The sequence below is a fragment of the Engraulis encrasicolus genome, chromosome 11, assembly GCF_034702125.1.
Source record: "Engraulis encrasicolus isolate BLACKSEA-1 chromosome 11, IST_EnEncr_1.0, whole genome shotgun sequence".
NCBI classification, from domain to species: Eukaryota; Metazoa; Chordata; class Actinopteri; order Clupeiformes; family Engraulidae; genus Engraulis; species Engraulis encrasicolus.
The window spans coordinates 7,703,078-7,715,577 of NC_085867.1; the positions used below are offsets into that span (position 1 = coordinate 7,703,078).

A 12,500-nucleotide genomic window follows, 5' to 3' on the forward strand; every position below is an offset into this window, starting at 1 on the left:
ACGCTAGCACTCACACCCCCCTTGTACTCATTTTAGAGCAAAAGGGGGGAGGGGAGTTTCCCTGCAGGGTGTGAATGCCAACAAACTGTGTGTGTGTGTGTGTGTGTGTGTGTGTGTGTGTGTGTGTGTGTGTGTGTGTGTGTGTGTGTGTGTGTGTGTGTGTGTGTGTGTGTGTGTGTGTGTGTGTGTGTGTGTGTGTGTGTTTGTGTTTGTGTTTGTGTCTGCGCGTGTGTGTGCATGTGCGTGTGTGGGCGACTGATGGGGTGTGGGTGTGAAAGAATGAATTTGGGGTGTGTGTTTGTGTGTGTGTGTGTATGAAAGTGTTTTTCACAAGAGATATTAAGAAAGCTCTTAAAAACGTCATTGATGCCTCACACTCTTGAGGTCTTCACTGCCTTTAACTAATCATACACACACACATGCGCACGCACGCACGCAAATGCAATATCTCAATAGATTTTGTATTGACTTGGTTGTTTTATGCTACAATGTTTTCTACAACAATATGATTATGGTAATATATGAGTGATAAATCTCTCTCTCTCTCTCTCTCTCTCTCTCTCTCTCTCTCTCTCTCTCTCTCTCTCTCTCTCTCTCTCTCTCTCTCTCTCTCTCTCTCTCTCTCTCTCTCTCTCTCTCTCCGCAGTACGTTTAACTGGACGGTGCCGTTCCTCAGCTGGTTGGCCATCACCTCTCTGTGTCTGGCCACCCTCGTCATCTACTTCATCCCCCTCAGATACGTGGTGCTGGCCTGGGGTGAGTACTACTACTATTGCTATACTACTACTACTACTACTACTACTACTACTACTACTACTACTACTACTTCTACTACTACTTCTACTACTACTACTATTCATACTATTACTACTACTACTATTTCTACTACTACTACTATTCATACTATTACTACTATACTACTACCACTACTACTACTACTATACTATTACTACTACTATTACTACTACTACTACTACTATACTATTACTACTACTACTACTACTACTATTGCTATACTACTACTACTACTACTACTACTTCTACTACTACTACTATTCATACTATTACTAGTATACTACTACCACTACTACTACTACTATACTATTACTACTACTAGTACTACTACTACTGCTATACTATTACTACTACTACTACCACTACTATTGCTATACTACTACTAGTACTACTACTACTACTACTACTACTACTACTACTACTCAAATACGTTGTGCTGGCCTGGGGTGAGCGATTACTATTACTATTACTACTACTACTACTATCATTATTATACTATTACTACTACTACTACTACTATTTCTACTACTACTACTACTACTACTACTACTAATCTATTCTATTCCATTGATATTAATTCATATCTAGTCTTTTTCCACTATTTGTTTAAAAAATCATGATTTAAGAAGAAAAGGAAGTATTTTTGTTTGTTTTTGCAAGGTTATTACATGCATGTGGAAAATTACCATTTCTGCCATTGGTTAACATTGGTGTTGCCTTATGTGGGGACGGTTGCAACGTTTCACTCTTTCCATTCAATGTCACATATTTCCGATGTAACAGCATTTACAAATGTTACAAAGGTATGGATGTTTAGGTGACAGATGTGGGTGTAAAATATATAAAAAAATTGCCTTCCTATTGCGAGCAGTCTCTGAGATATACAAGGAAAAGTACAAAAGTGTTGCAACACTCTCCCCTACTACTAGCCTGGGCGAATAGCCGACTGTTGACTCCGTCAATCAGTCTGGCAAAAGCCATGAGGAATCCGTCTCCGTGGACGATGGGAGATGGTCTGATCTTACTCTATCATTTAAATTAATTGAAGTTCCAAACTCAAATTAAAACCCATATTGTGCTTTATTAGCATGCCTGTTACGTTATAGCGTCGCAAAAGCATACAAATAACAAAACGAAAGTGTGACTATAGTTACCTTAACAAATCAGTAACGGAGCTCGCGGGGGAGTTCTACGTCACCACTCTCAACTGTTCACTGATTGAGAACCGAGCTCGAGGCTTTTGCCCGGCGATGTGCGGAGCCAAAATCTTTGAGGATGGCGTCGCGAGGCTACCCTACTTCTACCATACAGATCAAACTGTGGTACGGTAGAGCATTGACTGCATTTGATATGACCAAATCAAAAGTAACCCGTATTATAACGGCAGTGAAGTGAGCAGAGACCCATGGCTTACTGTAAGTTCAGAGTTGATATAAGGAATGTTTACCGTTTTCAACATGGCAGCAGTGTGGCGTCCCTAGCAGCATGCTGTCACCTCACCTCCTATGGAGACTGCAAGAGGTCTCAAACAAGAATCCGAAACTGCTCTTAGGGCTTTGTCTGTTTGTTTATTCATTTATTTATTCACCATTGTTGTTATTGTTGTTTTGCTGGCCTCCCCGTGCCCCTGTTTTTGGCATAAGCATGGGGCCGTGGAGATGGGCTTGGTGGTTTGGGAGGTGTTGTGTTGCTCGTCTGTCAAAAAGGAGAGGGAAGGGGTTGGTAATAACAGCAGCAACCGTGGTAACCATGGTCTGTTTGCCTGGCAGGTGCTTAGGGGGAATGTGTCTGTGTCTTTGTCTGTCTGCCTGTCTGTCTGTCTGTCTGCCTGTCTGAAAGGGGGTTTTGGGGGTTAACAGCAATGAGTAACCGTGGCAACTGTGTGTTCCTGGCAGGTGTCAGCAAGTTTACGCGCAAGCTGCGCGACCCGTACATGATTGACAACAACGAGCTGCTGGACTTCCTGTCCCGGGTGCCGTCCGACGTGCAAGTGGTGCGTGTGACCTTTCAACTCTCACCTTTCACCTCGGCTCATTTGTTTACACCTGTGTGTTTGAGGTTTGACATTGGCGAAGAGAAATGTGCTGACAAGTCTTTTCCTTTCTCTGAGCTTGTGATCAGTCTGTCAGGAAATGGGCTTGCTGTGGCCTAACCTGGGCTATGACATGGCCTAACCCAGGGCTGGACTGGTCATCTGGCGTAGCGGAAATTTCCTGGTGGGCCCTGGACCCTCATGGGCCCCTATTTTCAGAAATGTAAAAAAAATGTATATATACCAATGAGTCACCGGTGAGTCAGTTCTGCTAATTATGAGGGGCCTCTTTAAGCCAAAAGTGCCCGGGCCCTATTTCTCCTCAGTCCAGCCCTGGTCTAACATAACTGCCTGTTATGCAGTCACGCCAGACAGCTTTGACAAATATCCAAGTGGAGTGAATCTGGTGATGCTATGAGCAAAATGTGCTGTTGGGTTTGTTCAATGAACCCAACCAACTTTCAAACAAAAGGCTTACCTATAATAAGGTCTATTTAGTAGGTTGATTATTGTAAATGTTAGAGACAAAATCTGAGGTAGTGCATCAACCGAGTCTATTCAATTTATGTACTTTACAGGCGGTACATTTTGTTCTTTGTTCAGTAACTTAGAAGCAGTGGCTGTCTAGCCGTGTGTTCATTGTTTTTATTTTGACGCTCTGCTAGCATTCCAACAGCGTCTGACCCAAACGCTGATAATGGAAATGTGACTGCTTTTGAGGTTATTTATTTAATGTGTTTCTGTATTTACATTTTTGTATTCATTGTGTTATTTCACAGATACAGTACCGAGAGCTGAAACTGGAGCCAGGACAAAGCCCCAGTAAACGGAAGAGGATCAACCCGAGCTAAGCGTCAGAAAACGCAACAACCTGTTATTTTGGTTTTTTTACTTGTTGAAAAACACAGAGCACAGCTCATGTAAATTACACTGTAAATGTTGTAAATATTGTAAAACACACACATATGTACTATTGAACAAACATGCTGTAAACAAAAATGTTGTGGCAACAGACCACAAATACTCAAGGGACTATGTAGTAGAGTAATGCCTAGCATTGGATACAAACCTTTCCACACACCAACCTTCCTGTCTTTTTGAATGTACAGTTCAGTACACGGTTCTTGTGCAACAACTTGTACTACTCCCACAGAAAAGGGGTTTTACCTTTGTAATCTTTTTCTATATCACACCCACATGTTACAAACACAGACAGTTACATGGCCCAAGAAAATGGCTGTGCTTTGGCTGTCATGCCCATCGCAAAAAAAAGTGTTTTTTCAGCAGCTATGAATGTCACACTGGATTAGAAATGTCAAATGGTCAAATTTTAATCAACTGAATTCACTGGTTGTTGGTAACCATAGACAAATTGAATACAAATTGAGAAAAAAAAAGAATCTTCATGGTTTTTTTTATTCTGATTCCCTGCTTTGCATGGGCAACCCTCTGTCAAATAACTTCACACAGTTATAGTCCTGGTTTATGTGTCAATTTCAACTACACTAGTGTGCCTCAGTCTATAAAATTCCACTATCGACATACAGTCTAGTGGTCAAAGTGTAGAAAGTCAAGCAGTGTATGATACCCCATCCATATCAGCCAATTTTGAAGGGCTCGGAAATCTTCGCTCTATGCCAGGTTTACACTAATACACTTCTAGCCATCTTGGAGCGGGACATTTCCTTCAACATGTGTGGATACATGTGTGCAACATACACAAATTCTTTTGAATAAGACACATTTTGAATAAGATCTGTTCCCCCAAAACGTGTTTCGTAAGGCTGTGGTGCCATTTGACATGACATCAAGGAGCAAAAACAATGGAAAAATAAATCATGCCACACGTCAAAGATGGAGGAAGGCATGGAGGTGTTAACAGCTAAAACGTATGAACAGAAATATGAGTGTGGTTGACCAAACCTAGGATATGAATGGGACTTTAAGCATTTAATATATTCCTCCACGCGGCATACAATGACACTGAATGCATACAGGTCCTTCTCAAATAATTAGCATAGTGTGTTAAAGTAAAATTTTCCCTCATAATGTAATGATAAAAAATAAACTTTCATACATTTTACATTCATTGCACACCAACTGAAATATTTCAGGTCTTGTTTTGTTTTAATATTGATGATTTTGGCATCATGAAAACCCAAAATTCCTATCTCAACAAATTTGCATATCATGAAAAGGTTGTCTAAACAAGCTATTAACCTAATCATCTGAATCAACGAATTAACTCTAAACACTGGTAAAAGTTTCCTGAGGCTTTAAAAAGTCCCAGCCTGGTTCATTAATCTAAAACATATGAAAGTTTATTTTTTTATCATTACATTATGGGGGAAAAAAAAGAATTTTAACACAATATGTTAATTATTTGAGAAGGACCTGTACAGTACCAATGAATATAGAAACAGATGGCACAAACATTCTGAGGGCTGCAAATATCTCTGCTGTTCTTTTCTATTCTACTCTACCCTACTCTACACATACATCATTGTAGTAACATCCACCATTGTAGAAACAACCAACACCTAAAGCACTCACGGACAAGTGCTTCCTGCCATGTTTGTAGTAGTAATTGTAGGAGTAGTAGTAGCGTTAGCACTTTACATTAACCGAGGAAGCTGCATGTTGTTGTGGTGGTGTGCATGACCTGAGAGAAAAAAAATATGTTTCTTCCTCTGCGAACAAACCACTGAGAGAGGAGAGCAGAGGAGAGGAGAGAAGAGAAGAGGAGAGGGCCGAAGCGTCAACGGCCTTTGGGTATCCATCGATCTTCCAGACTTTCGCTTCCCTTCTCTTCACTAACTTTCCTTCTATATCTGATTTGCTGCTCTGCTGTTGTTGCTTGCCTGCTTGCGCTTCCCCCCCAAAGCAGTCTGTGATTACACAGATGAAGATGTGTTGACTGTGAGCATGTGTTTCTGATAACCCAAAAAACCCTTTTTATGGCGCTCATCAATGAAGGAGAGAGAAGTCTGAGGGTTTTCATTTCTTCTTGTAACTCAGTGTAACTCCAGGTGTCTTAAAAGTTCTTCCTCTATCCGTGTGAGATAATGTTTGTCTGTCTGTGAAACTTTTTGCAGCTGTCTTGCTGACCAGTGTGTAGTGTCTGTTGTTGCCATGGCCATGATGCGACTTCCTGTTTGGTCACATGACCACTTCCTGTTGGCCGTGGCATTCCATTTCACGAATAGCTATACAGTATAAACTTCTCTCATGACATTGTTACACTGGTGGGCGGTGTGTGTCCACCAGTGCTGTATATGACTACATTAAAGGCTACATTATTTTTATATTGCCGTTTGCGTCATTTCTGACTTTCTTTTACTTTGCTTTTGTTTGGACTAAGGCCTTGGCCCAGGTGGGTGGGGCGCTGTGCAGGGTTTCCAGATGAGACTGATGATTTCCAGCCCAAAAAATTCTATGGCCATACATTTGCAGAAAAACCCGCTCAAATCCCCTTTTTAGCCGCAGACAGCTGTCCTAAGCAGCCCAAATTGGCGGGAAACCGCCCAATCTGGCAACACTGGCGTCCTCTCCCGTCTTTCTCTCCCACTCATTTCCTTGTCACACTCTCAAGCAGTCCTGTCTGAAGAAAGGCTTAAAAGCCCAGAAAAGCTTTAAAAGATTTGTTTGTCTTTACCACAGCCAGTTTTCTCTGATGATGACTTAAATGGATTTGCTTTTTTTATTTAATTGCCATCCACTTTGGGGTTTTTTTTACCCTTGTGGATGCTCTAGATAACATCTTCTCAGTCCTCAATATGGGGGCAATTAACCGCATACAACAATGAACAATGACTGTATGTGCTTGTTTGTTTGTGTGTGTGTGTGTGTGTGTGTGTGTGTGTGTGTGTGTGCGCGCATGTGTGCGTGCGTGTGTGCATGTGTGTGTGTGTGTGTGCATTTCCATACATGCCAGCGCAGTAATGACTGGATCATTTGATAAGCCTGGTGACAAGGCGCATATGGGCTGTTGCAAAGTGGCGTCGCCATGGGAACCAGAAGACGCATCTTGACTCCCTGTACAAACAAGAGGCTTATAATTAGGGCCAATAATCCCCCCCCCCTACTCACACACACACACACGCGCACACACACACACAAACACGCTTGCAGGCACACACACACACACACACACACACACACACACACACATACACACACACACACACACACACACACACACACACACACACACACACACACACACACACACACACACACACACACACACACAGACACACACACACACACACATATGCAAGCGCACACACACACACACACACACACACACACACACACACACACACACACACACACACACACACACACACACATATGCAAGCACACACACACACACACACACACACACACACACACCTTATTAATAAACTTCCCCCTCTCTCTGGGTAGCGGCACCCTGTCATTGACTGATGAAGGACATCCATGGAAGAGCAATAAAACAAATGTTGAGCCTCTTCTGGATGGAGACAAAATAATGTAGTGTGTTTCTCATCTCCCCATCCTCCAGTCCCTATCCCAACTCCCTAAACAACTGCGGCAATAATTTGATTTCATGGTCTTTGTTCAACAAAATGTTTCCCTCCCAACCCCAAAATTTTACCCCTCACCCGCTGTACTGTTAAAGATAATAATGCAAGAAAAAAAATCCCACAAAGACAACAGTATGAAGCCGAGGTCTCAGACAGATTTATTGAAATGTGTCTATCGTCTCCATCAATAACAGCTGTGGGATGGGAGTGGATATCACACAGCACGCTGGGATTGAGTTCGGTAGAGTAAATCACCAGTCAAGTCAATGCACACACACACACACACACACACACACACACACACACACACACACACACACACACACACACACACACACACACACACACACACACACACACACACACACACACACACACATACACACACACACACATACACACACACAGAGGTAACACACACACACACATACACACAGAGACAGGCATACGCGCACACACGCACACACACACACAACACACACACACACACACACACACACACACACACACACACACACACACACACACACACACACACACACACAGTACGGAAATGGGGGGAAGATGGAAAAGTTTCTTGTGTCCTGTGTCCATTCTTGAGGTATGGAGTAAATATTGAATGTTGTCCAGTCGGCTTTGGGTTGCTGTAGCTAATAAGACTGAAAGTGGTCAAATAAACATCCATTTACACACTCGCACACACACACACATGCACACACGCATACACACACACAACTCACTCAAAGTCTGAATTTCAGTTGAAAAAGTGGCACAAACAGTAGAGGAGATTCTGAAGACCTAAGATATCTACAGTATTAGGATGATGTTGCTCAAGCATATTTGCAATATATTTAGGGCCTTAATAAAGTATCTACTCTGCTCTATGCTGTCCTCAACTCAATTCTACAACTCGACTCTACTTCTACTTCTTCTTCTTCTTCTTCTTCTTCTTCTTCTTCTTCTTCTTCTTCTTCTTCTTCTTCTTCTTCTTCTTCTTCTTCTTCTTCTTCTTCTTCTTCTTAATCTTCTGCTTCTTCATCCTGACATAGCATTTGTGTGGCTTCAGACTATTACAGAAGTATGACCAGAACATCACATCCCCAACCAACCCCCTCTCATACCACCCCCCTCAGCCATGAACCCCCCCCCCCCCCCCCCCCCCGCCCCCCTTCCCCAGGGCTGGGCTGGGTGAGAAATAGGGCCCGCGCACTTTTGTCTTACAGGGGCCCTTCATAATTGACGGCGCAGAACTGACTCACATTTCTGAAAATATGGGCCCACGAGGGTGCGGGGCCCACCGGGAAATGCCCACTATGTCAGATGTCCAGTCCAGCCCTGTCCAGTCCAGCCATACAACTCTATCAGAGAGGAGCAAGAGAGGACCCTCAAGTGGGGTGTGGGAGGGGGGAAATGAGAGAGAGAGAGAGAAAGAGAGAGAGAGAGAGAGAGCAAATGATGGGGGAGGTGTGAAGGGAGAAAAGATGGAGATGGAGTGAGTTGAGCAAATGATGAAGTGGTTGGGGGTTGGTTGTGGGTGAAATGAGAGAAACAGACAGAGAGACAGTAAGCATTGGGAGAGAAGGCAAAGAAGGAACGGGGAGAGAGAGATGTCGGCGTGGATACGTACGGTTGGTACGCGCACACAGGGAAGTCGACAGAGGGGGGGGCCAAAAGGGGACAGTTGTCCCATGCCCAGGGAGAGAGGGGACCCAGAATTGAGTCCTCATTACATTGTAGACCTATATATTCGGCTGGGGGGCCCTTTCAGACGACTTTTATCCTGGGCCTGGCCAAAGCTGTCAGCCGCCCTTCGCGCACGCATATACACACGCACGCAGTGCACACACGTTTTTAAAATTAATAACTGTCAAATCAGTATGTCAGCCACGTCGGGGCGGCAGCGTGGCAGCGGCGGGGCGGTCGGGAAGCAATACATGAAAGCTGCCCCCAGGTGCGGGGGGAGAATATGAGTGCTGGCACCTCTGAGGGTTCAAACACAGTGCCATGCATCTAATTGCAGCCCTGTCCACTTCAGCTGGCTGCAGAATACTAATGGCCCCCTCCTCCTGCTCTCCTCTCATCCTCCACTCCTCTCCTCTCCTCTCCTCTCCTCTCCTCCTGCTCTTCTCTTCCTCTCCTCTCCTCTCCTCTCCTCTCCTCTCCTCTCCTCTCCTCAGCTCTCCTCTCTTCTACCCTCCTCTCCTCTCCTCTCCTCTCCTCTCCTCTCCTCTCCTCTCCTCTCCTCTCCTCTCCTCTCCTCTCCTCTCCTCTCTCCTCCTCTCCTCTCCTCTCCTTTCCTCTCCTCTCCTGTCCTCTCCTCTCCTCCTCTCCCCTCTCCTCTCCTCTCCTCTCCTCTCCTCTCCTCTGCTCTCCCTCTCCTCTCCTCTCCTCTCTCTCCTCTCCTTGTCCTCTCATCTCTGTCTCCTCTCTTCCTGCTCTCCTCTCCTCTCCTCCTGCTCTCCGCTCCACTCCTCTCCTCTTCTCTCCTCTCCTCTCCTCTCCTCTCCTCTGTCTCTCCTCTGTCTCTCCTCTTCTCTCCTCTCCTCTCTTTTCCTCTCCTCTCCTCTCCTCTCCTCTCCTCTCCTCCTGCTCTCTTCTCCTCTCCGTCTGCTCTCTGCTCCTCTCCTCCTCTCCTCTCCTCTCCTCTCCAGTCTCTCTCCTCTCCTCTCCTGTCCTCTCCTCTCCTCCTCCTCTCCTCTTCTCTCCTCTCCTCTCTTTTCCTCTATTTCTTCTCCCCTCCTATCCTCTCCTGTCTTCTCCTCTCCTCTCCTCTGTCTCTCTGCTCTCCTCTCCTACCCTCCCCTCTCCTGTCCTCTCTCCTCTCCTATCCTCTCCACTCTCCTCTCCTCTTGTCTCCTTTCCTCTCCTCTCCTCTTCTCTTCTCTTCTCTTCTCTTCTCTTCTCTTCTCTTCTCTTCTCTTCTCTTCTCTTCTCTTCTCTTCTCTTCTCTTCTCTTCTCTTCTCTTCTCTTCTCTTCTCTTCTCTTCTCCTTCTGTATACTCTCCTCTCCTCTCCTCTCCTCTCCGCTCCGCTCCTCTCCGCTCCTCTCCGCTCCTCTCCTGTCCTCTCCTCTCCTGTCCTCTCCTCTCCTCTCCTCTCCTCTCCTCTCCTCTCCTCTCCTCTCCTCTCACCTCCTCTCCTCTCCTCTCCTCTGTCTCTCTCCACTCATCTCCTCTCCTCGCGTCCTGCCCTGCCAGGGGGAGACTAGTCTGTCTACCACTAAAACATAGTTGGGGATTTTTACCTGAAGTGTGTGTATTTTGTGTGTATATGTGTGTGCGTGCGTGCGTGCGTGCATGCTTCCACAAGGGGCCCAGCACTGCTGGAGGTCTCTCCTCCTACACTACGACATATTCAAGTTTGCGTTGCAATAAACAGCAGCCTTCACTTGGTAGACAGCTGAGTGTGCGAGGCCAGACATACTGCCTAGTTCCAATGAGGAGCAAAAGAAGTGTTATACATTGAATCAAGAATCCAGTTGAATAAGTTGTATACATTAAATCAAGAATGCAGTTGAATAAGTGTGTTACATTGAATCAAGAATCCAGTTGAATAAGTGTGATACACAGCCCCGCCGACAGGGGGGGACAAAAGGGCTTTTTGTCCCGGGCCCTGGGATAGGGGGGCCCAGAACTGGGCCCTCATTAAGTTTGTGATTAATTGTTCTAATTAATTTCAAAATAAGATGGTTTTTCAGAGAGGGAGATTGCGCTATATTTACATTAAATAAATGATGCAGATATTTTGCCTTTCCCCACCTCCCCCACCCCCAGTGCACAAATGGTTTGGTCGGTCATTACGAGAAAGAAAAAAACGGCTCGTGCCAATTTGCCAAGGTGTCTGAAGAAGCAGTCGTTCACCAGGAGGGCAGAAAATGAAGGATAGGAGAAAAATAGATGAAGACACCAGAAGCCCCAGGATTTCAGTAAAAAGTTCTTCAGATGATGCAGGTACTAACAATAGCAGAGAACACTAACAGAGCAAAAGTTTCCCTTCATAAACAGACACGCCCTGCACTGCAGCATTCATGTTTAAAACATGATCAGTCACACAGTCGCATCATTCTATAACCACAGCTTAGTAAAATTGTGTTTCAAATCTGACCATCTGTGACCTTAGCTAGGAATATGCACATTAGCCCCAATCGTAACATGATGAGAAGTTGCGTCGCGCGCAAGGAGAGGGCAAGGGCTTTTAAAACTGCGCTATTATGCAACGCTATTTCGCTTAGCGCGTATAAATCCCGCTTAGCGCAAATGCTAACACTTTATCAACCTGTTAACTTTGTGGGGAGAAACAGTGTACATCCGTTTTGCATATACATTTCTGCAACTTGACTTGTTCCTGTGTTTGGCTATTCCTGGTGTGGGAAGGCTGACGTCTCGGTGTGCTGGTGGTGACAGTGAACTAGAGCTGATTCAGTCAGGCACGTTCTGATGTGCAAGCCCTCAAATTGCTTAAGTAATTTACACGTGCACTTGTGTTATTAATGATGTGAATCCTATTTATTTTGTTTCATTTCTAAATAAATGTTGGCAAAAATGCATGGATAATTGGATGGATAGATAATTTACTATGGAATTATTGTATGCGTCATTGATTTGTGAGGCTACTTTGATAGGCTAATGTCGTTTCTTTTATAATGGGTAGGCCTAGGCCTTATAATATATAGCATATCACGTGATAGTGATAGTGATTCAGGCTGAAAGTGTAGTCTGGCCACCTGGTCTCTCTTGGGAAAAAAATGGTCGTTCGGTGGTTGGGTTTTTCTTTTCTTTTTTTGTGATCGGGGTTGGGGGGGGGGGTGTAGGAGGAAGGGGGGCCCATTGATATTTTTTTGTCCCGGGCCCAGCCAAACCTGTCAGCGGCCCTGGTTATACATTCAATCAAGTACTTTGTAGTACTTTGTAAATGTTGTGCAGAACTGAAACACTTTCTACCCACCCACCCACACGGTCGCTCGCACGCACACTCACATACAGTACAAACTCTCTCTCTCTCTCTCTCTCTCTCTTTCTCTCTCTCTCTCTCTCTCTCTCTCTCTCTCTCTCTCTCTCTCTCTCTCTCTCTCTCTCTCTCTCTCTCACTCACACACACACACACAC

General features: G+C 44.8%; 1 protein-coding gene across 3 annotated transcripts in view; it reads left to right on the plus strand.

Annotated features, from left to right (window-relative positions):
• LOC134457853 (multiple C2 and transmembrane domain-containing protein 1-like) overlaps positions 1-6,115 on the plus strand; it is an 81,246-nt gene extending 75,131 nt beyond the window's left edge. For all 3 annotated transcript variants that reach the window (XM_063209832.1, XM_063209833.1, XM_063209834.1), the window contains 4 exons: positions 647-756; positions 2,691-2,788; positions 3,607-4,824; positions 5,230-6,115. In XM_063209832.1, the coding sequence (XP_063065902.1) occupies positions 647-756; positions 2,691-2,788; positions 3,607-3,678 (280 nt within the window). In that variant the 3' untranslated portion in view covers positions 3,679-4,824; positions 5,230-6,115. The remainder of the gene's footprint in view (positions 1-646; positions 757-2,690; positions 2,789-3,606; positions 4,825-5,229) is intronic.
• Positions 6,116-12,500: the final 6,385 nt, after the last annotated feature.